This window comes from Condylura cristata, unplaced genomic scaffold, assembly GCF_000260355.1.
Source record: "Condylura cristata isolate star-nosed mole 26May11 unplaced genomic scaffold, ConCri1.0 scaffold00014, whole genome shotgun sequence".
Classification (NCBI taxonomy): Eukaryota; Metazoa; Chordata; class Mammalia; order Eulipotyphla; family Talpidae; genus Condylura; species Condylura cristata.
The window spans coordinates 24969006-24992180 of NW_004567115.1; the positions used below are offsets into that span (position 1 = coordinate 24969006).

Here is a 23175-nt window from a genome sequence, read left to right on the forward strand (position 1 = left end):
AGTTTTGTTTGCCTGCATCTTTTAACCAGAGTTCGTTTGCTCAGTCTTTTGTCAGAAAGTCCATGGCAGTCCGGAATTCAACCTCAGGCCGAAGTTCTCCTTGTGGCTGAACCACTAAATAATTAACTTCAATGAAAGATGCTATTTTGAAACTCCCATCATTTGAACAGGTCAGTGCACCTGGGTTTTTGATATATTTGGAATAGCAGCCACGTCAGCACAGATACTTCAAGCAAAGTTATGGACTCCCAAAGACAGACAAGGACAACACCATTGTTGTCTTTAGGAAGATTTCACATTTCTGAAGATTATGGATTTCTTCTTCCAAATCCTCTGGTAAGAATAGAACCTTGGGTCAGGTCAAAAGAGCTTCCTTGAGATGCTGATTGTTGTCGTTGTTTGATGGAAGAAAAAGATGGAATATAAATACAAAGTAATAGGGCTGAGAAAGAAGCCACAAATAACCTAAAATATAATTACCATAAAAAAGTGGCTGCTACAGCAAAGGATAGTTCATGTAATTGAGGTTACCAGGGTAGTAAAAAGGGGCAGGGCATTAAATAGTCTATGGTAGAAGATTATGGGTACACTTCAGTGTGTATGTTGTAACATATATTTGAACAGGTATAAACTTGTACCTTTGAATTATATACAGTGTTGTAAATTAACATTGCTCCAAATAAAAAAGGAATATTATACAACTTCATATGTATAACAATATTATATGAGATAAATAGGCATATTGTGATATAGCCATACAGTGGAATACTACCAACTAATGAGACACACTTCAATATGGGTCAGTATCAAAATCATTATGTTAAGTGGAAAAAGGCAAACAAAACACTTAAAAAAAAGCACATGCCATAAAATTCCATTTATATAAAATTCTAGAAATTTCAAGTGACTATAGCAACAGAGATCAGATAATTGACTGCATGGGGACAAGTGAACAAAGGATTAGATTACAGAAGATGTGAGGAACTTTTGGGGAGTATTGGAAATGGCTACTTTAATTATGGTCAAAACTTACCAAATTGTATGCTTAAATTTTATGTAGCTTAGTTACTTCAATTAAACCATCAATATATATATATTTTTAATGAAGTGCTTTAATGCCAGACTTTTGTTAAAAAAAAATAGATTACCAATTAGTCAAATAAATTTAGGAATAGATCTGTAGTTCTCAAAAACAAATCAAAATTTAGATATATTATATGAACAGGTCATTTTATCTTGATTTGCTAGTAGGGGAGAAAAGAGAACAAAAGTGAACTCCTGTTGAGATTAAATATGTACACGAAAGCTGAGAAAAATTATTATAAAAGAGGTGAAGGTTGGATTGAGCTACCATTATAGAGTTCCTATCTTTCTTGCCTACTTTTTCATATAAAGGAAAACCAGGTGAGAAATAGTTACAGCATCAAGCGCTTATTACTTCTGAGTCAGACCACATCATCCATTAGAAGAAATTTCCAATTCCTGAGCTGATATAAAACATTTTATGGCAAACTTGATCTATGGTTATCACCGGCACATGTCAGGCTTCTAAAATTGTAGCTCTGTGTTTCGGTTTTAGTTTTCTCCTATGAGAGAATTGTAAACAACTCCCTTTCTGGGAAGCAAAGAGGGAAGGAAGTTTGTATCAGAAACTTTTCTGAGTTACCTCACCAATCAGGAAGATTCTATTACAAGGTAGCAATTATTGCAGGAAATCACAAGTTGGGAAATGCAAGACTGAAACTGCCAAGAACATGAACAAAATTTGCTCTCCTTTAGTTTAAAGGCATGGAAAAGTTATTCCTTCTTGTCAGCTGTTCTGAAGATGCTCATTTAGCAAGCTTAGCTACATACTGTGTACATCTTCCTCAATACCTCTCTGAAGAAGACACAGTTGTGTAAATGAAGCCAGAATAAGCAAGCATTCTAGCTGTGAGGAAGAGTGTGACTTTACTTCAAATAATCTACATACTGTTTTTATAAACTTTCAAACATTTCCAGTGTCCGGTGTTTCAATGTGGAAAATTTATACCCCTTAGACTCATGTCAATAAATGTTCTATATAAAGTACTTTGCACACACAGTCTTGAATGTGTGTGTGTGTGTGTGTGTGTGTGTGTTGATGGGGATGACAGGATAATTTTTTTTAGACATAAAGAATAGGAGTAAATTACTGAGTTGTGAGAAAGGCATTTTTTCTATGTATCCGGTGCAAAAATTGCATCATGACTTTTCCGACAACCCAATAGATTGGTAGAAAGGAGGCTGTCAAGATAAATTACAGCATGAGATTGGAGTAGATTGGAGTAGATAGGGGGGGTCCTTCTCAGGAATTTGGATTTCACACACCTGGCAAATGATTACTATGCAGCAAACATTTGAATATTTTCCTAGCAGAATCTTAAGTGTAAAGTAGGGTAGAGCAGTTTCGGACTACAACCAAAATTATTTGGGGAGCTTTAAAATGTCACTCCCAAATAGCAAATTCAAGAATTTCTAGTTTAATTGGCTTCCTACCTGAAAACCACAGATGCATGAAGGTCAGTACAGGTCAAGGTGGAGAAGAAGGTTCTCCATAAAGAGTCTGCCTCTGGAAAGGAAGGTATCACAGTAGTGAGGAAGAATTGGATATAATTTAAATACAAAAAGAAAAGAGAGGGGAGACTTTACTTGTGCCCTGCAGCAGAAGGCATGAACTGGAGCAGTCATGGAGGTCTTGAGACCTGTATAGTTTTTGGTGATCAAGTAGCCATTCAAGAAAGAAACACATACTTACTTTCCTGTAGAAATTTAGAACACTCCAATGGACAACAGCTGTATAAAAGTAGGAACTGAAAAATAATTGCTTTAAGAGACAGTGGTTTCCAGCTAGAAGGTTTAGGAAGGAAGTATTTAAAGTAATCACACTCCCTGAAAATGATTGTCTGCCATCTTTGCTAGTGTTTAGCATAAGCCTGTTCATGGTGAATGAGTATCTGAGGCAGTGATTGTAGCACAATAAAGACAAAAATAATTTCATAATACTTAAGGTATATCAATAGAGAAAGGTGCTTGAGGGTAGGAGATGTTACATAGGGTATGAATTACTGTACCAAAATTAAGGAACAAAGGTGAGTAGGGAATCTAGGCAGACAAAAATAAGAAACTGGGGGTGGAGATGGTCAAGACAACCCTTTAGATACTTGAATTTTAAATAATTAAGCATCTTAGAGTTTCTTCACTAAGAAATTGCTTTTTCTTAATTCTGTTACAACCTCTGTATAATATATACTCGTAAAGTCTTCTGTTTTTAGTACTCATTTCCTATTAGATTTTGTATTACTTGAACTACATTTATGTCCTTTGAGTTATAAATGAAAATTCTTCCATAGTAATTTTCACTATTCGCAATAACTCATTTGATAATGAATGAATTCAGTTCTATCTCTGAATTGTCTCCTAGCTATCCACATTTTCTACTTTTACCCTAGTTCAATCTGTCACCTTTGCCCCAAAGTACTGCCCCCAACTTTGTCTCCTTATTTCCATTTTTGCCCAGTTATAAAATATGTTGCAGAGTCAGAGTGTCAGTGAAGTGAACACAAACGCATGTCACCCCATTGTTATATTTTTAATTTGTATTTTATTTTCTCCTAATCCAAACTTTGTGTCCCCTTGTTCTATTCCTGCCTCCTGTGGATATATTCCTGGGTGGGATTGCTGGATGGTGTGTTTATTTTTCAAAGTGTCTTAAATTATACAAGCATCTGCTACTTAAACGTCCAGTATTTGTTCCTATCATTCTGATTAATTTGCTGCAATTTTTTCTCTTAGATTATCTCCATTTTGTTGAAAATGATTGCATTTCATCTTTTCTTATTAGATAAATAATACTCCCTGGAGTACATATATCACACCGGGATTCACTCATCTGTCTATGGACATTTAGGCTTCTCCCATGTCTTAGCTACCGTAAATAAGGCTGCTAGGAACACTATGGAACATATGGGGGTTTTGTTGCTCATTTCATATTCTGTGGATCTATGCCCAGTGGGATTGCTAGATGGTGTGTTCTTTTCATTCTTAATTTTTAAAAAGTAAATACAGATTTCTTTCCATAATGGTTGCACTAGTTCACATTCCCACCAATGGTATAATAAGGCTTCTTTTTCTCTGCATCCTCTCTAATACTTGTTGTGCGCCTTTTTAATAAGTACCATTCTCAACAGTCAAAAAGTACTATTTCATTGTACCTTTAATCGGCATATTTCCTTTTAAGAGTTATGAACACGTTTCATGTCTTTTGGCCCTCTGGAAATCCTCCTTGGTAAAATGCCTGTTCATATCTGCTGCCCATTTTTTAATTTTGTTGTTGTTGAATCATATGATTTATTTATATAACTTGGTTATCAATCTCTTATGAGCTATATATTGTGGTGGATATTTTCTCCCATTCAGTAGGTTTTCTATTTAATTGCTTTGCTTTTTTATTTTACTTTATAAAAGTTTTGTCACTTGAGATAGTCCCAATTGTTTCTAATGATTGCCTAGGGCTGAGCAAATATAACTTTATTGCTTACATCTTAAAGTTAATATTTACCTCTATGAACTTTATTGTTATAGGACTTAAATATAAATTTATTATCCATTTTCCGTCTGTTACTGTGTATGTTATTACTAGTAATAAAACTTCATTCTTTTATGTAGGGTTTTACAATTTTCCCAACACCTTATGTTAAAGAAGCTATCCTTCCTCCATTTTATGGTCCTAGAGGCTTTATCAGAGATCAGATGTTAGCATATGTATGGACTTATTTCTGAACTTTTAATTCCATTCCATTAGTCTATATATCTATTTTTGCTCTAACAACAGCATATATTTCAATGCTGTTGCTTGTCAAGTTCGAAGTCAGGTAATAGGATATCTCCCTTTCTCTCCTTTTCTTAGGGTTGCTTTTAAAATTGAGGCTTTTTATGGTTCCATATAATTTCAATGTTTTTTTCCATTTCTTTGAAACATACTACTAGTATTTTGAAAGGGGTGACAGTATTTTTGTATATCATTTTAGTCAGGATAGCCATTTTGACATTTTGATTGCTTTGATTTGCCTCACCCATAAGCAGAGCTTATTGCCTGATGTTGCTCTTTGAGCTCTTTAATAACATCTTAAGAGTTGTCACTGTTAAGCCTTTTATTTACCTTCTTCATTATCTTGAGACTGAGGCATGTAATTCTTTTTTTTTTTGGAGAAATTACAAGTGGAATTGTTTGTATATAAAAAGGCTAAGGATTTTTCTGTGTTGATTTTGTAACTTGCCACTTTGCTCTATTCATTTATTGTTTCTAAGACTTTTGTGACGGAGACTTTGGAATCTTCTCTGTGTAATATCATTTCATCTACTAATAGTAGAAGTTTCACTTCTTTCCTTACCCAGATTCTCTTTATCTATTGTGTTTGCCAGGTAACTCTTAACAAAACTTGGAGCACTGAAGTTAAACAGAGGAGGTAATAATGCACATCCCTTGATGTAGTTTCATTTTCTGTGAAAGCTAAGGCATCTAGTTTGCTTTGAATTGATTCATGGTCAATAATAGAAAGGAGAGGATTAAATAAAGATTTTTGGTTGGATGTTAGATTTTCCCAGGTTATAAGTTAATTAGGAACTGAACCCAGTTTTATCTTATATTCTGAGATATAGAGGACCTTGAGCAAGTGTCTCAGGAGTAACTTCTACCTCCCCAAACTTACACTTTCCAAATTTCTTGGACCTTCTGTATTATTATAATGCAATATAAAATATATAATAGACATAATGTTGTAGGTATATAATGGCATATTATAGCTCTATAATTATTTAGCACCCAGTTCTGCCCTTAAGTCATTTAACTGGGTCTTTACAACCATTTGCCAAGAAATTTAATTCTTAAAAGACTATTCTCTGCAATTCCAGACTTTCTTTTTCTGCTGCTTCAAAGTGAGATGCCTCATCTAGGCTCTTTCTTTCTTCCCTTCTGTAACATTTTGCTTTTCACTACTGCTCACTCTCCTTTCTCATCAGACTCTCCTTGCAATAGCACACTATAAATCAAACTGTTCAAGTTCAGTTTCTTATTCTTTTATTTATTTTTTAAAGATTTATTTACTTATTCATACAGAACTGGGGTACAGGCCAGAGGTGCGGGGGGGTGAGAGAATTCACCAGAGACAATGTGGGGAGCAGAACCGGCAGATTGACGAAGTACACTGATGAGGGGAGCAGCAGGCGGGTCAGGAGTGGTCTGCCATGACTTGTGGGTCGCCTCTGGGGCAGGGATCGAGCTCATGCTGTAGTGGCTTTAGCTTCTTAGTGCTGTGCTTTAACCTGCTGTACCATCGGGAGGACCCTCAGTTTCTTATTCTTAAAAAGAGATATTTCTCAAACACAAATTATCACTTACTAATGTTTTATTTTACTCTTAAAAGGGAAGATTACTTTTTTGTTTCTATTTTATTACTTCTTCAATTCATTAAAATTTGGAAGTTGCTTCTGTGACCCTACCTAAATTCTATGCCATGTATTGAGAATGATACATATGAGTACCTAACTAATTACCTAACTAATGTTTTTTTTTTTTAATCTGAAAGGGACCATTTTTACTTTAACTTTTTTAAAAAAGATTTATTTATTTATGCAAGCAGAACTGAGGTACAGGCCAGAGGTACAGGGGTGGTGAGAAGATTCACTAGAGACAGAGCCGGTAGCCGAATAGGCAGATGGACGAAGTACACTGCTGGAAGGGAGCAGCGAGCTAGTCAGGAGAGGTCTGCTGCACCATGTGGATCACTTCTAGGGTGGGGATTGAACTCATCGCTTCAGCTTCTTAGTGCTGTGCTTTAACCTGCTATGCCACCAGGGAGGGCCTACTTTAACTTTTAATAATACATTTGACCTGAGGAGATCCTTATGAGAAATCCTCTAAAATTCTGACTTCTTCTACAGGGTGAACTGCTTCTTACTCACTGAGCCTCTATAAATGTTTTCCTTTTTTTTTGTATCAGTATTGCTGGCTTCAATTCCTCTATTTGCCTTGTGAATACTTCCTAGTGCTGCCCAGATGACCTTTTCTTTTACTTTGCAATGTCCCCAAATGACCTGTAATCTTGTGGTTTTAACCACAAAGTGCCACTTTCACTGAATATGACTCCAAATTGTATATTTTTAATATTAGTTTTTTCCTGAATTTTTTTTTTAAAGATTTATTTATTTGTGCATACAGAACTGGGGTACAGGCCAGAGGCTCAGGGGCGGCGAGAGGCTTCACCAGAGACAGAGTGGGGAACAGAACAGGCAGATCGACGGAGTACACTGCTGAGGGGAGCAGCGGGCGGGTCAGGAGAGGTCTGCCACGCCATGTGGTCACCTCCGGGACAGGCGGGAATCGAACTCATGAGGAAGTGGCTTTAGATTCTCAGTGCTGTGCTTTAATCCGGAGGGCCCAGTTTTCTCCTGAATTTTAAGATGTATATCCAAATGTCATATCTTGACAGGCCTTACACATACAATAGAATCTATTTTAATGCCCTCTTTTTGACTTCCACCTGCATTCTTGTTTCAATTTGTGTTCTCTCCAGTTCATACAGACACAAAATGCACAAATATGGAAATAACTCTCATTTTCTCTTCTTAACCCAGAGATACAATATTCAGTTGCACAGAGGTACCTCAGAAAAGGAGGTCTAGATTATAAAGATAGAATAGTAGTTGGCAAACTTTTTCTATAAAGGGCTAAATGATAAATACTTTAAGCTTTGTATGCTATATGGTTTTTGTTGCAAATGTCCAGCTCTGACTCAGTAAGGCAAACACAGCCATAGATGTTAAGTAAGCAAATCAGTGTGACGATGGTTCAATTAAATTTTTTTTTACAGCCATCAATATAGTTTCCAGTTTCCTGGGACAAAGTCGGGGTTAATGAAATCTGCCTTTATGTTCTACTTGACTAAACCATGGCACATGGGCACAAAGCTACAAAGCTGCCATTAGATTAGGGATCATCTTGCCTTTGGTCAATCCTCATCCCTAAACCTCTCCCCCACCTAGCCACCTCTAAAGTTAGTAAGCACATCATTTCACTTTTACTTTCCAAATATTTCTTGGACATATGTTTATTTTCCCTAAAATAAATGTTTATGTCATTGCCTAAGTTTCGTTCTTGAACAACTTTTTGAAATTTTTATTATCTGACTTTATATATGAAAACCCATGAGCAAAATTATCATCTAAAAATTCAAACTGAGCCATGTCACCAAATTAAAAGAAATTAAGTTTTATAAAAGGTGAATTTGATCTAATTTTCTAGTCTCACTTTCCATCTTCCTTTCTATTAAGCTTTCTATTCTAGTCATGTTGCACTGTTTGTAGTCCCAAGAAGTACAGTTATTTCTATACAATTTTACTATATACTTTCAAATTTCCACAAGGAAAAGTCACTTTCAGACATTAACTCTAGTCCTGACATCATATTTCCCTTTAACCACAATAGCTGACAGAGTTAACCCATTCTTTCTTATTATAAGTGCTTAAGTTTATACATACTTCAGTAATTGAACATATTATGCGATGTTGGGATATATCTGATCACATATGTGTTCTCCCTTACAAGAACATGTGCTTTTTAAGTATTTTAGTCTTTTTGTATCTGCAGTGCCTACTAGGTAGCTGTTTATCAATCTTTGTTGAACTGAATTGATCTAAATTTTGCTTTAATACTGAAATCTGAAAGCAGCTATTCCATGAAGGTACTTCCCTGAGAGGTAAATAATACTGAGATATTTCTGTTTTGAATGCAGAAAGAACTTCCAGATCATTACAAGCCTTGGATGGAAATTGCCAGCAAACTTCCTTATTTGATTGAGAAACACCAGCTTCGAACTCAAGTGAATAAAGTATGTATGTATCCTTTTTCTTTTTAAATTCTTCTCCTTAACCTCTTCTCAACATCCCATTTTCTTTCCAACACCACTGTTTTTTCCAAATCAGCATTGTTGGAGTCTATTGACCTAATGGCATTAGTCATTGGCATTCAACTTAACAACAAAGCTTTCTCATTTTTCCTGAAGAGCAGAAAGATCTGCATATGATATAACACTTACCTTTTCTTCAAATGTCCAGAACGTACACAAAACAATCCCTGAGACACACACACACAAAACAAACAAACAAACAAACAAGCACTTGTTTAGGAGGAATACAACCTGATTGCAAATTGTAGGCATGTTAGTGGATAAAATCTAGCTCTTCTGTCATTCCATGTCATCTGGCCAGTTCCCCTGGCCTCTGAGTGAGTCTACACTGGTTTTACCATGGGGTCTCATAGAGTAGTTGAGTCAGGAGAATTCTTACATTACAAAATTAGGATTGGCTATATATTCTGCAGAAGTAATTCATAAGTCATGATGTAGGGCAAGTAATGGCAGGCAGCACTATTCAGAGGAGGGAAATTACCTCACAGGAACTGTGAGAAAGTATATAAGAAGAACACAGATCTTGATTCAGGAAGACTTGAATCTGCATCTTGATTTCATCACTTAGTAGTTACATAAAATTGGCCATGTTACTCAGCTGCTGTAACTTTGCTTCTCTATGAAATGAGAAAAGTAGTGATCTAATAGAATACTTGTGAGGACTAGATGACAGTAGGGGCCTTTTCTTACTTCCTGTGATAAAATAGCACTCAATATATACTTACACTTTCCTATAATCTCTTTTCTATCTTAATTTTCTCACTTTAGGGTATCATGGTATTTCAGAGGTATAAGAAAGTTTTTTTCAGAGATAAAAGTAAGGTTTTTCACCCTCAACAATTTTCCTTCACTTAAGCATTTTTAATAGTTCCAATTAAAAATGTATATAGACCACAGTTCTCCTGCCTACCTGTGACTGTGCAGGTGTTTTCATGAAGTATGAGGTGGTAGTAAAAAAATACCAGGTACTAGAAAAATAAAAAAATTGATCAAAGAGAGAAATAGATGCTCTAAATTCCACAAAGCAGATGTTCCACAAACAGACTAGTGTGGGTGTACGAAAAGCAAAGTTTCATTCTGGTAAGGACAAATTTTTAAGTTGTTATGAAAGATTTGAGTATTTCTCTTTTTTAAATTGTAGTACTTTTTTTTTTAAAAAAGACTTTATTTATTTATTCATATAGAACTGGGGTACAGGCCAGAGACGCAGAGACAGAGCTGGGAGCAGAACAGGCAGATAGATGAATTACACTGCTGAGGGGAGCAGCGGGCGGGTCAGGAGAAGTCTGCCTCGCCATGTGGATCTCCTCCAGGGTAGGCGGGGAATCAAACTCATGCGGAAGTGACTTTAGCGTCTTAGTGCAGCGCTTTAACCTGCTGAGCCACCAGGGAGGGCCTGTAGTACTTTTTTTATTGAGGCAATGCTAGTATATAACACTGTAGATGGTTTAAAGGCATAGATCCATACCTCTTCAGATGTATGTTTCCAGATCCCATTCACCACAAAAGCAATAAAAACCTTCCATCATAGTACGTTGGGTATTTCTACCAGAAAAATCATCAGGATATAGGCCCAAATAATTATCTTGGTAAAATTTCAAATTATTAAGTATAATCAGAAAATTTTCAAATTTTAATTAGGAGACAACAGACATAAAGCTAGGTTGCTAACAAAATAACATAGGATCACTTATCTATAAAATATAATTTATCACCTAATTCAATTACTGATTTTTTTTTAAAAACTGGCCATATCAAATGCTGGTGAAGATATGTCCCAAAGGTACTCCTACTCATACTGCTTATAGGGTAGCAAAATGGTATTGCTATTTTGAAAAAAGGTTGGCAAATTCTTACATATTTGAACATAAAGTTTATGACCCTATGACTGAGCAATCACAATCCTAAGTAATTGTTCATGTTAATTGAAAATTTAGATTTACAGAAAATCTCTTATGTTAATTTTGTAGGAGCTGGAAATAATCAGGAACTATTTACACTGTGTACAATGTACTGAATATTTGCACCCCTCCAGATTCATAGGTTGAGATCCTAAACCCCTCTGTGATAATTTTGGGGGGGTGTATTAGTCTATCTAAGCTAGCCAGAAAAAAAAAAAAAAAAAAAAAACAACTAACAGGATTGATAGAAGGTGACATATAGATAGTAGAGAGATAGACAGACAGGCAGATAGGTAGCTATGAAGGCCCAAGAACCAGTACTGCAGATGCTTCCTGAGGGCTCTGGGGTTAAGAGGGAGGGGAGAGGGAGAGGGTCAATGACACACAAGCGATGGTATCTGGGAGAGAAGTATCTGAAAATAAAGAAACAAAGAGCAAAGCCTATTTGTGCGGTCTGCTACAGAGAATGCAAACACTGCCATGGCAAAGACAAATGTGTAGGGGTGAAAAATGACTCCTTTCAGAGATGAAACAGCAGAGCTCTACAAGAGGGATATTCCTGACTCTGTCCAAAGTCCTCCTACACAGTACTTTCCAGCTACCAAATTTTGCTTCTTGGACTGTGCTATCTTTAGGAGTTTCATTTTCACCTTCGCAGGAGGGTTTGGACAGGCTCAGCTGCTCGCTCCAGTAGAGCAGGCTCCATTCCTTACCCCAGTCATCTACCTAATAATCTTCTGCTTCATGAAGGTGCAAACAAGGGCAGTGTGGAGCTCCATACTGCTTCCTTCCATACTTACCCTCCTGGGGTGTGAAGCTGAAATCCTCTCCATCTTCCCCTCCTAACAGTCATCTTATATTGCTCTAACAGTTGCTTGTAAATGTAAACATGTGGTGACACAGCAAATATTGAGAAAAAGAAGATGGCTGTCCTAGCTCAAGCAGAGAGTAAATTCACCACCCTTCCTCCACTTTTTATGGTTCTATTCAGGTCCTAGGATTATTGACTGATGGCCACACTGACAACGGATATCAAAAGTTAATGTACTCCACAAACAGCTTGACACATCCAGAAATTATGCTTTAATGAGTTAACTCATAAAATTACAATGTGGAAGGAAGGGATTAGCTCATGAGATAAATCCCCCATAAAGTATGATTAATACGTTTACAAAAGTAACTCTAGAATACTGTATTGCCCTGTTTCCCTATCGTGTGGGGCTATGAGAAAAATACAACACTGTAGGCCAGAAATGAGCCCTCCATAAACTCAACCATGTTGGCATTGTCTTCAGACTTCCAGGTCCCAAAATCATAAGAATTAAATTCCTGGGGTTCATAAACCATTAAATTTCTAATACTTCATTATATCACTCAAGTGACTGAAACACTGTGTTATAGCTATCCAATGGAATATTTTTCAGTGATAAAAATGAGTTACTGAATTATAACAACATAATTTTGCTATTGTATTTTGCTAAATCAAACATGTCAGACCCAAATAATAGTTGTTTTATATTTCTAGTCATATGATACTAAAAATAAAAGGTTTCCAAGGTAGAATGAATAAGTTGTTGACTAATAAAGACAGCTTTTGTGTGTATGTGTTATATAATGGTTCTGTGTGGTACTGTGGTGGTGGGTACATAGTTTTAAGCAGTTGTAAAACCCATAAACTTGCATGCCACTATAAATGAATTTCAAATTTTATGAATAATTCCAATTTTTCAATACTAGAATGTGGCAGAATTGCAGGAGGGAATCCTGACTATGACAAATGGAGTTACATGAGAGGATGGAGGCAAAAGGACTTGACCTACGCTATTATGGTCCATGATGCTTTGACTGGAATCTACCAATGCTAAATAATAAAAAAAGGAACAGTACATAATCATTGTACTCTACTTGGCTCTGGTTGATAACATTATTCTTCATGGGATACAGATTAACTGTAAAACTGCTTTGCATGTACTGGTTTGAATAGGATGTCGATGGGTACGTCACTATCTGAGATAAGAATTAAAGATTACCAAAGGAGGAAGACTAGACTAAGTCTGTGCACTGTATATACCTGGTATATACACAAGTATATACCTGGCAATACACATATATAGGCATATATGACTATATGTAGATATATACATTTGTACAGGTGCTTTGTAACTTACTTTACAAAATATGGGAGAAAACTACCTTAGAAGTACCTATCAATTGTCCAAGCATAATACTTCCTAAGCATATGTAAGTTTTTAAAATAATCTTACATAACTTTTTATGTAAGGTGAGTAATACCATCCAGATGCCTTTATTAATTTTTTATAAAGTTCAATTTTCTGTTAGCATCATTTTCTTTTGGGAAAGTTTATACTTATGTAATATATAATATAGATACACAGACACACATAGATATTTATGCACAGAAGTCTGTAAAATGTTTTTTAATATTGTCTTTCTTTTAAGATTTATTTATTTATGCATACAAGAACTGGGGTTCAGGCCAGAGGTGTGGGGAGTGAGAGGATTCACCAGAGACGGAGTGGGGAACAGGGCAGGCAGATACACTGAAATACACTGCTGAGAGGATCAGTGGGCAGGTCAGGAGAGGTCTGCTGCACCATGTGGGTCACTTCTCTGGCTGCAAAAAGAACTCATGCTGCAGAGAGCTTCATAGTACTGCTCTTTAACCTATTTTGCCACCAGGGAGGGCCCGATATTGTCTCTATTTGCAAAAGACAAATGGCAATTTTATTTTTTAATACCACTACAAATTATATACACACAGAATTCCTTGTAATTAGAATGCGATATTCCTCGTGCTGCTCACGCTAGCACTGGGTGACAGCTTAATTTTCTGTACAAAAGAGTTAATTTTCTTTTTATTGACTGAGAGCTTTCTTCTTCTCGTATACACATGACTTTTTTACTTAACATTTTAATCAAGGAAACACGGGTTTACTTGTGAGTATTGGCTCACACCCCTGAGATGTCCATTACCATACCCCCCACCAAGGCACCCCAAACCCTCCACCAGAGTCCACTGTGCCCTCGCACTACATCTCTCTACCCTATAACTCTCCACCCTCCCCAAACCACCAATAGCAGCAATTTACAGTTAGATTTCTAGAGTTTGTCTTTGGTTCCATTTTGACTGATTCTTTGTTTTGTTTCACATCCTTCTGTTTATAAAGTAGAATTTAATGTTACAAAACCAAAATAGGTTAACTGATCTTGGCTTTTATTTAAGCTGCTTCAGTTTAAATCTCTCTCATTTGTACATTATTTTGTTAGTGAGGAAGATTACTATTTGTTTATATTTTAACATAGATTACTTTGAAAGGTAGTTTGCAAGATTAAAGTTAAAAAGTGAATTACTTTTTATATTTTTGTTTTGTTTTACTTCAGGAATAGTGATCAATCATAATGACTTTAATTTATATATGAATTACATAGCTTATTGAATGCTACATGTTGATGAATGCTGAAAAAATTTTAAGCTAGGAAAATGAATTTAAAATTCAGATTTTATTATCCACCTGTGAGGACAAAAGAAAATACATCATCAGTCAAATAAAAAGAAATAAATTACAGCTTCCAAACACCATCTGAGTTACTGAGGTCCCACAAGAATATAAATCAGAACAAAAGATGCAGAAAAGAGAAATAGGGGCATTGTAAATATTCATTCCCAATGTGGCTGTGAAATAAGAATATAATAATACATATAGGTGCATTTCCTGTGCAGAAAAGTGCACATACACACTTTTGTGACCAAAATGTGTGAGCATGAGGAAGTATGTTTTTTTTAACAAGACGTAATTGTGTGACGTTGTACCAAGTAAAAGGATCTCTGTCATGCTGTGCAACAAAGTGAAGGAACAATAAAATAATGTATATTTAGCAAACAGGCAAGAAAATTTGCTTTATCAGTTATGACACAATCTAAAAACAGAAATTGAGACCAAAGATAGAGGCAAGTGAATACCTCACTAGAAAACTATGGCTGACCAAGTAGATACTGAATCTTAATATGTAATAGGGTGGCAAAGGTGTGTCATCAGGGGGCACAACATTGATGGGGGTTGGGGGCTGGTTTCCCCAAGCGGTGTGCACCATGTAGACGGACTGGGGGACCATTGCCGAGTGGCACAAAGTTGGGGTATTTATAATAAACTTTACTTCCTTAAAATAGAATCTCCATTCATCAAAAATCAGTTATAAAAAAAATGAAAGGCCAGTCACAAACTGAGAGAAAATATTGACACACAATTAAATGAGAAAAAAACTTGTATTCAGATTATAAAGATTTCTAGAAATCAGCAAGACACACACAAGCAAGTAGGGCTTATGAGAGATATTGACTTTTATTTATTTATTTTTTTTCAAAGATTTATCTATTTGTACATACAGAACTGGGGTACAGGCCAGAGGCTCAGGGGCAGTGAGAGGCTTCACCAGAGACAGAGTGGGGAGCAGAACAGGCAGATCGACGAAGTACACTGCTGAGGGGAGCAGCGGGCGGGTCAGGAGAGGTCTGCCACGCCATGTGGTCACCTCCGGGGCAGGCGGGGATCGAACTCATGCGGAAGTGGCTTTAGCTTCTCAGTGCTGTGCTTTAACCCACTGCGCCACCAGGGAGGGCTTTTATTAATAATAAAATAAATATTTTTATTAATAATCAGGAAAATGAAAGTTAAAACTGTTGGGGTAACATTTTACAGCCACAAAATTGAAAAACATTTAAAAGTATGACTTTACCGGTGTCCTCAAGGATCTCCACACATGTGAATGGTATTGTCTTGTCTTTTTGAAAAACTATTCGCCGCTGTTTAAAGATATGCCTTCCTTTTATTTAAGAATCCATTCTTGTTACATAAAGACCTAGGACTTTCTGGGCAAATACATGCTCGGAGAGGTATAAAAAAGGTATTATTTCTTACAATGATAGAAAAGTGAAACGATTGTAAAAATGAATGAACTGCAGCTGCATAGTAATGTGGGCAAATCTCAAAATTATTCAAACTAAACAATACATAGTTTAGTGATCTTACATATATGAACTGGGAATATGAAATTTGAATGCTATTAACATAGCACAAAACTAGCAAATGTAATATCTCAGCAAACAGGGATTCCTGAGGATCAGGCAGGTTAAAAAGCCAACATAGAGCACTGCAGAGATTTTGGCGAAGTTCTACTAAGCTGGTTATTGGGTAAATATGTATTTGCTTATGTATATTTTTAAGCTATAGATATTTTATGAGTTTTAAATGTATATGACATACACTATGACATGATATAATTAATAAAGCACTTTTAATAATAAAAAGATATGATTGAATGTCCTTCATGTTAACAGAATAGTATATGACAAGCAAATTGCCTGCCCCACTGGTGATTCTGGAGAAATGTTCACACTGTTCCTACTATCAAGATCAAACAGAATTTTTCCATCAAATTAATACAATAATCAATGGCAAAATACAGTACAAGTATTACTACTTAAGTTACAACCTTTCTGAGAAGTAATTTGCTAACATTCATTAGTTTTAAATATACATGTGCTTTGACCCAGCACATTTTAAGGATATATTCTTGCAGAAATACGACTATAAAAGAAAGGATATAGATGAACAAACAAGGGTGCTTATTTAACAACTGTAACACCGCAGTCAATTTTAAAAATAAGATAATAAAACCTCTAATTACACAATAATCCCTCTAAATACACACTAATAGAAGTGTTAAGTAAATGGAGCATTATCTAGCTGTTATGTAACACGCATAAATGAATATATCTAGGTCTACGTATATCTATAATGATATCTAATGTTAATGTTATAATAAATTATAAAAACTTGCTGCTATAATTCTGAAACTACTTTTTAAAATGCATCTTCTCAGAGGCTGCAAAATAAAAAAACAATAAACAAAACAAAACAAACAAACAAAAAAACGCTGCCCTCTAGTGGGTAGCGGAGAAAGGATTCCTTTAAGGAGTCCAGAGCAAGTGGCTAAGGTGAAGGAGAGGAGAATGGAGCCCAGGCAGAATTGCCTGGATCTTGAAGGGATACAAAAGACATTCGCCCTTTCTTAGGCTTAGCATCCATTCATTACTCCCTTTCTTATCTAGATCGGGTTGTATACTGAGCTGGGGAAGGAATGAGGGAAGGAGGAAAGCCAAGGGGTACTTGGATACAGGCGCTCAAAGGTCGTACTGTTGAATCAGGAAGGACCTGACAGTAATAATGGACTTTGTACAAAGTGGTGTTTGCAATGAAACAGCACCTTTAACGTCCTGATGATGCCAGGACACAGTCATGTGGGCGAAACAGGCCAAATGGGGTCACTGTCAGTGTTCTAAGGCTGACAGGACGGACACCTGTCTGGTTCAGCTATCTCCCTTGAGGGATTTGGTCAAATTCCTAAGGCCATTAGACCTTGTGTTAGTTGAGAATTAAACAGAGAGAGTAAAGACTGCAAGACAGAGCAAAACAGAGTTGTTATTAAGATTAAATGATACCAAGTAATCCTCCTTCACAAAAGAAGATGATAAAAGTTCCATTTATTTCATGGCAGCTCCATCATCTAGTCAAAGGAATCAATTCTAGAACACTAACCAAACTCACTTTAGTGATAAAGACAAGTGTTAGGAGGAAAATTTGGTGGGGGAGGGTTAGATGGCTACTTCCCTCAATGTATATATATTTTTTTCTTTGAAGATCTGGGGTGCAGGCCAGAGTTAAGGGGGAGAAGGGATGAGAGGATCCACCAGAGACAGAGTAGGGAGCAGAACAGGCAGATTTTACTGAAATACACTGCTGAGGGGAGCAGCGGGGGAGACAGGAGAGGTCTGCTGCACCATGTAGCGGTGATAGTGCTGAGTGAGATTTAACGGCTAGGTCACCAAGGAGGCTCCTGCACAGAAAACCTATTCTGTGGGGTTGTAGGATCTGAGGAGCATGTGTGCTTATGCAGCCTCTTCACTGAAACCTGTTCCTTACACCCAAAGAATCCTTCAACTGGTAACACCTGGAAATTCTCTTAACTAGCTGCCTCTCCTGGATGGCCAGTTCCTCAAGGGTTACCGGGAGCAGCGCCTGGCCCACCTGGTTTTAAGCGTTATTACGATGGGGTATGTCTGGCAGGAAGGAGAGAAACAGCCAGAAGAGGTAAGGAACACCCAGATGGCTGGTTTGTCATCTGGTGGGTGGCCTGTCCCTGGCATGAGCTTTCGGCTTGACACTACACTGCTGGGAAAATGTTCCTTACTTTGGTGTTGGTTGAAGGAAGGGTGAGGAGTTCATTTAAATGGAAGCCTTTTCTTCTGATGACAAGGCTAAATTTCTTTAGAATTGGTAGCTTTTCCTCCCTTTCATTATTTTTCAAAACTAGTTTTTGACTCTCTCCCAAAAATACTTGGAGAGTTACATTTGAAGGCAAGTTCTGTCATGATAGCTTATAGTTTACAGCATTTTGTACTCCTTTATACATCTGTTGTCGGAGACTTTGTCCACGATCACGGATTATTGGGGAGCAGAACAGGCAGGGTCTCAACGTGGGAATGGCATTGGCGAGCAGAGATTTCTAGAAAAAGGGGGAAAAGGGAAAAAAGGGGAGCGGGCATGAGGAAGACACGGGAATGGGAGTTGGGTGCAAGTCTTCCTGCTCTGCCTTTAGCAGAGGTTTATTTTATACACTTCAAGCAGGCAGAGGGATGAGATTAGCATATGAAATGGGCTGAGATCACAATCACTTTTTTGTTAAGAATAGTCTGGGGTCATTTTGACTTTCAGTTGAGATTATAACATTTTTAAAATCAATCTATCAAAGTTAAAACAAGTATATAAATTCACAAAGTTTAAGACCAATATTACTATATTTACCACAGTGAAGATTAACCAAAATAAAGTCCCTTAAACATTATCTATTATTTAAAGGCTTCATTCTCATAGAGACATCCTAGGGGGTAAAGTAAAGTGAGGGCAGGAAGAGGAAATTTCTTGTAAATCAAATTAAAGTAAGGTTTTTTGAAAAACTTGTTAGAAAGTTTAGGTGAGTTTTTTTGAAGTCTAGAAGGTAGAAAACCTGATTAGCTCTGCATAGGCGACTTGGGTGAATTTCCATATCTAAAGACTAGATAGTAGAAAGTTTGAGTGGCTATTTAGAAACTAAATAGAAGGCTATGAGAGATAGAGTGATAAGATTTGGGTTTTCCTCAGTCTGCCAGTGAGTGACTTTGCAGTAACAGCCATTTGTTTTTATTAATCAGCCAGTTGTTTAATGACTTTTGACTTCAAGAGGAATTTCTCACCCTGGTGCAGTACTTACTTGTCAGGGCCAGGTAGCGCCTTCTGAGGCTGAGGCAATCCAATTATAAGCTGAAGGTTGTTCAGAATATTTTGATATTATGATTATACAAAAAAGGAGGTTATCACATAAGTTAGCAGTGGAAAGTCTGATTTTTCAGAGCTTTTCCCCATCTACCTGGAACCTGTCAGAAGATAGACGTTGCATAGCTTCTGTCAATCTGTTATTTCACTTGATTTTCACAATTCTATATGGTAAGTGAGTTAAGCTGTGCCCATTTTATAGACAAGCTGAGAACAGAAGTTTCAGTACTTGGTTGAATATCAGATAGCAAGTTAGTGGAAAATCAAAGTAAGAACTCAGACTTAGTGATTAAGATTTCCTTTAATACAGTCTTTTCCCAGAAGCACACGCTGACATTTAAACTCTCATTTCCTTTTTATTATTGTTTGCTCTCTACTGATTACTAGTCTCTTAGTAATTTAAATATCTCCTGAACCTTTGCATAATTACATGTTTTTTCAACCTGAACCTTGAGACATGAATCTCCAAGTTTCCCTAGCCATCCACTTTCGTTTTTTGCAAATGTACCATTTCCAAAAATTCAGAGCACTGTCCTTGTTCTAGAACTTCATAGTTAAGTGAGCAGCCTGTGTCTCACTTCTTACCTTGCAAGTAAAGGAGTGATCTCACTTCTTACCTTGCAAGTAAAGGAGTGACTACCTGCAAAATAACAAAGGTGAGCTGAGCTCTGACTTTTCAGGTAAGCAGACACTTCCCCCAGCCCCACTGCCTTCCTTATCAAACCCTGCCTCCTGAGGGAAGCTGACTTAAGGCTTCAAATTTAAAAAAAAAAAAAAAAAAAAACTTTTTAAAGAATTTTGTTGCTAACCACCTAGGGGTGCACTGACACTTCGTTCGCCCTTTGCCCAAATGTAGGAGACTGGGAGACGTGAGAAAATAAAGCAGGAACCTGGGGTCTGGAATCCGAAGTCTGTTTATTAGCACCACCCATGGGTATATATAGGGTTTGTACTTGCAGGGAAAACCAGGAAATGTGCCCTACACAGGGAGTGGGATGCAGGTTTGTGCCAGGCCTGGGGCTTCTTATAGCTTCTACTTGAAACAAAATAGTAGGCTGCAGCTATTTGCAGGACAGAGTGCGCTGTGCTCTGCTGACTTGTTTGTTGGCCTTACTGGGGAGTGTGCTCACCCATGCACAACACTAGCCAGGGTGGACAGGTTCACGTGAGGTCCTGCAGAGTTAGCCACAGAACTTTGACCTCCATAAAGAGGTTAAAATAAACTAAGCAAAGTTCAAAACTATGAAAACAATGAGTTTGATAGAGGAAATGTAATTTAGGAAATGGAAACAATGGCATGCTGTGAGAAGAATGTTGGATTGGGGATAGGCTCTTCTATGGCAGCAACAAAGGGGTGAATAACCCTGAAAACTCCTATAGCAGGAAAGCCAGCTCAGATGCACAAAGACCAACCCAGCCCATCTTGTGAAACCAGCCCCACCTGGTCATTTTTGTTTGTCTCTGGATTAAGCATTTACAGAATAGGTAAATGCTTAGTCCTTACATTTTATTTTCCTGCAGTCACATATATGTGATTTCCCATTTTTTTAATCCTCTGACTTAATTTTAGATTGAAATTTTAGATTGAGCTCTTCGTTGTTTTCAATTTAGCTGGCCCTATGGCACCTATGAGCTTTTCTGGATTTGAGGACTTATTCAATTCTTCAGAGTGTTTTTGAAAGTTGGGGGTTGCATGGGAACTTCTTTGAAGTTGTTACTGTATTTTATTTATGAAGTGATCAACAGTTTGCTGCACATATGATTAAGTGTTCAGCCTTCTTAATCCTCTCCCTGAATTCACACATACACATACCTATGTAATATATACCTGTATATTTGTATATATGCTTTTACTTTCATACGAACTACAACTGCAACTATGTGTGTGTTTGTGTGTGTACGGAGAGAAAGGAGGGTTTTTTTTCTCATTGCTCATCAATTTAGCCCCCTACTTCATCCTTAAATATTAGGTAATTTCCTCTAAATATTGCCAATTTTTGGAGATTATTTTAAACTGTATGTGTTTGCATGTGTCCAATTTTTAAATTTTTACATATATTTCAGCTTATGCTCATAATCAATAGATCAGCAAGATGGTTAACAGAAAAAATATGGGAGTGAGCTAATGACAGGTGTGGTGTGGATCTCACATAAAATTCCAGGTTTCTCCCCAGGTCATTTCTCTACTCAGGATTACTAGATTAAATGGCATATATTGCTTTATTGCATTCTTTTCAGAACACTCTAAATGTCTGGATTTGTATCTGAAAGGTTCTGCCTCAGAATCTGGCCCTTCCCTTTGTTGATGTCTCCAGGAGTTTGGGGCTTCCACCTATTCTGGTCCACTCTGACTTGGTGTTGGCAAACTGGACTCTGAGGAATCCTGAAAGGTGAGCAAGGACAGGCGGATTATTTTGAACAGATGGAAACTCTGTAAGGGGCTGTCTTGTGACTTCTCCCCTTCTTACAGAAGGTCCAGGCTTTTCCAGCTATTGTGTGATTAGAAATGGATATTTATATTTATTGCCTGCTTTATGATTCCAAAAATCACAGTACCCAGAAGTTTCTGCTTAACCCACCTGAATACATTGGTACAGATCACTTTTGTTTTGTCCCAACTTCTGTGACCGGCTGCAAAAAAGGAAGGCGGGAGGCAGAAAGGCTGAGCAAGTAGAGTTTATTGCTCTTGGACAGCAGTTGAGATGGAGCCCCTAGGGTGGAGTCCACAGCTACTGCCAACTCAATAAGGGGGAAAGTGTCTTTTATATAGATCTAGGTTCACATTGCAAAGGGTGACTCATCGCTGTGCCCCCTGGTGCTAGGTCCAGTTCCTCCCACCAGTATCTCCCGGATGCTAGGCCCAGTTGACTATCAGTTGGTTATCCCCTTCACTTATTCCCATATCAAGCTTGAATGATGCAAGGCTCAATTCTTTCCTTGTCAGTAAATCTTTGGTTCCCAACAACTTTTACCGGTTTGGTTTTATATCAGAACTTACCTTTCTCAACCTGTTTCTCAACTTCATCTTCAACCTTATATTGATTCTCTCTTATATTGTTTGCTATTCCCACACATAGTTTCTCTATTTATTTGAGTCAAATGGGATAGGGACTTAGTAAGTGATCATTATATGATGATCATAAATAAATGATATAGGTGAATGAAGAGTAGATGTTCTAGGTATATTGGGTTTCGAATTCGATGAATAATGCTGCTTATTTCAGCTGGGTTACATCATCTCTTTTACAACTGTATTAGGAATTCAGGCCTTTGTCTAATGTAGAAACAGCATGAGTTTTTAACCAAACAAGGAAATCTAATAAATAGATTAAAGTGAAAGAGATTATTACCTTTCTTTTTGAATTCATTATGATAATCTAACTCATTTCTAGAGATAGAACTTGCTAAAGAATTATTAAAATAGGTTAAAGGATCATTATGTTGGATGTGAGGAAGAAGTGACTGAATGTAATATTTGTGAGAATGCCAGAGAGGACTTCGGAGGACTAGACCACTGATAAACCCCAAAAGTCTTAGGACCAGTTTATGTGCCTTTCTCTCCAAAGACCAGAGTTTTATGTTTTCTACAAATTAATGTCTTTGGCTCATTCTTCTCTAAATACAGAATTGGTGATCTGTATTCCCATAAAAAGCTGCTGAATCTGTTTAGAATTGGAAAGAAAGAATGGATACACATATAGAAATCTCCCTAGTCAAGACATTCAATCTTGGATAAGCTGGGTTTCTGTTTCAAAGAGAAAGAGAGGAATGAGGAAGTTTGAAGGGGAAATGGTTAAACAGTGGACATCAAAATGCGACCAAGCAAGTTCTCAGCGTGTGCAAGTACAGGGCTAAGTTAACCTCAGAGATGCAGATAGTCTGGGTTCAGCAGTTCCTGTT

General features: G+C 37.0%; 1 protein-coding gene across 1 annotated transcript in view; it reads left to right on the forward strand.

The window, feature by feature from the left end:
* The first annotated feature begins 240 nt into the window (after window positions 1–240).
* The window catches only part of IDO2 (indoleamine 2,3-dioxygenase 2), a 44964-nt gene continuing 22029 nt past the window's right edge, over window positions 241–23175 (forward strand). Inside the window, exons 1-4 of the mRNA XM_012724948.1 lie at window positions 241–336; window positions 8811–8906; window positions 17935–18054; window positions 21547–21665. Coding sequence (XP_012580402.1) covers window positions 241–336; window positions 8811–8906; window positions 17935–18054; window positions 21547–21665 — 431 coding nt within the window. The remainder of the gene's footprint in view (window positions 337–8810; window positions 8907–17934; window positions 18055–21546; window positions 21666–23175) is intronic.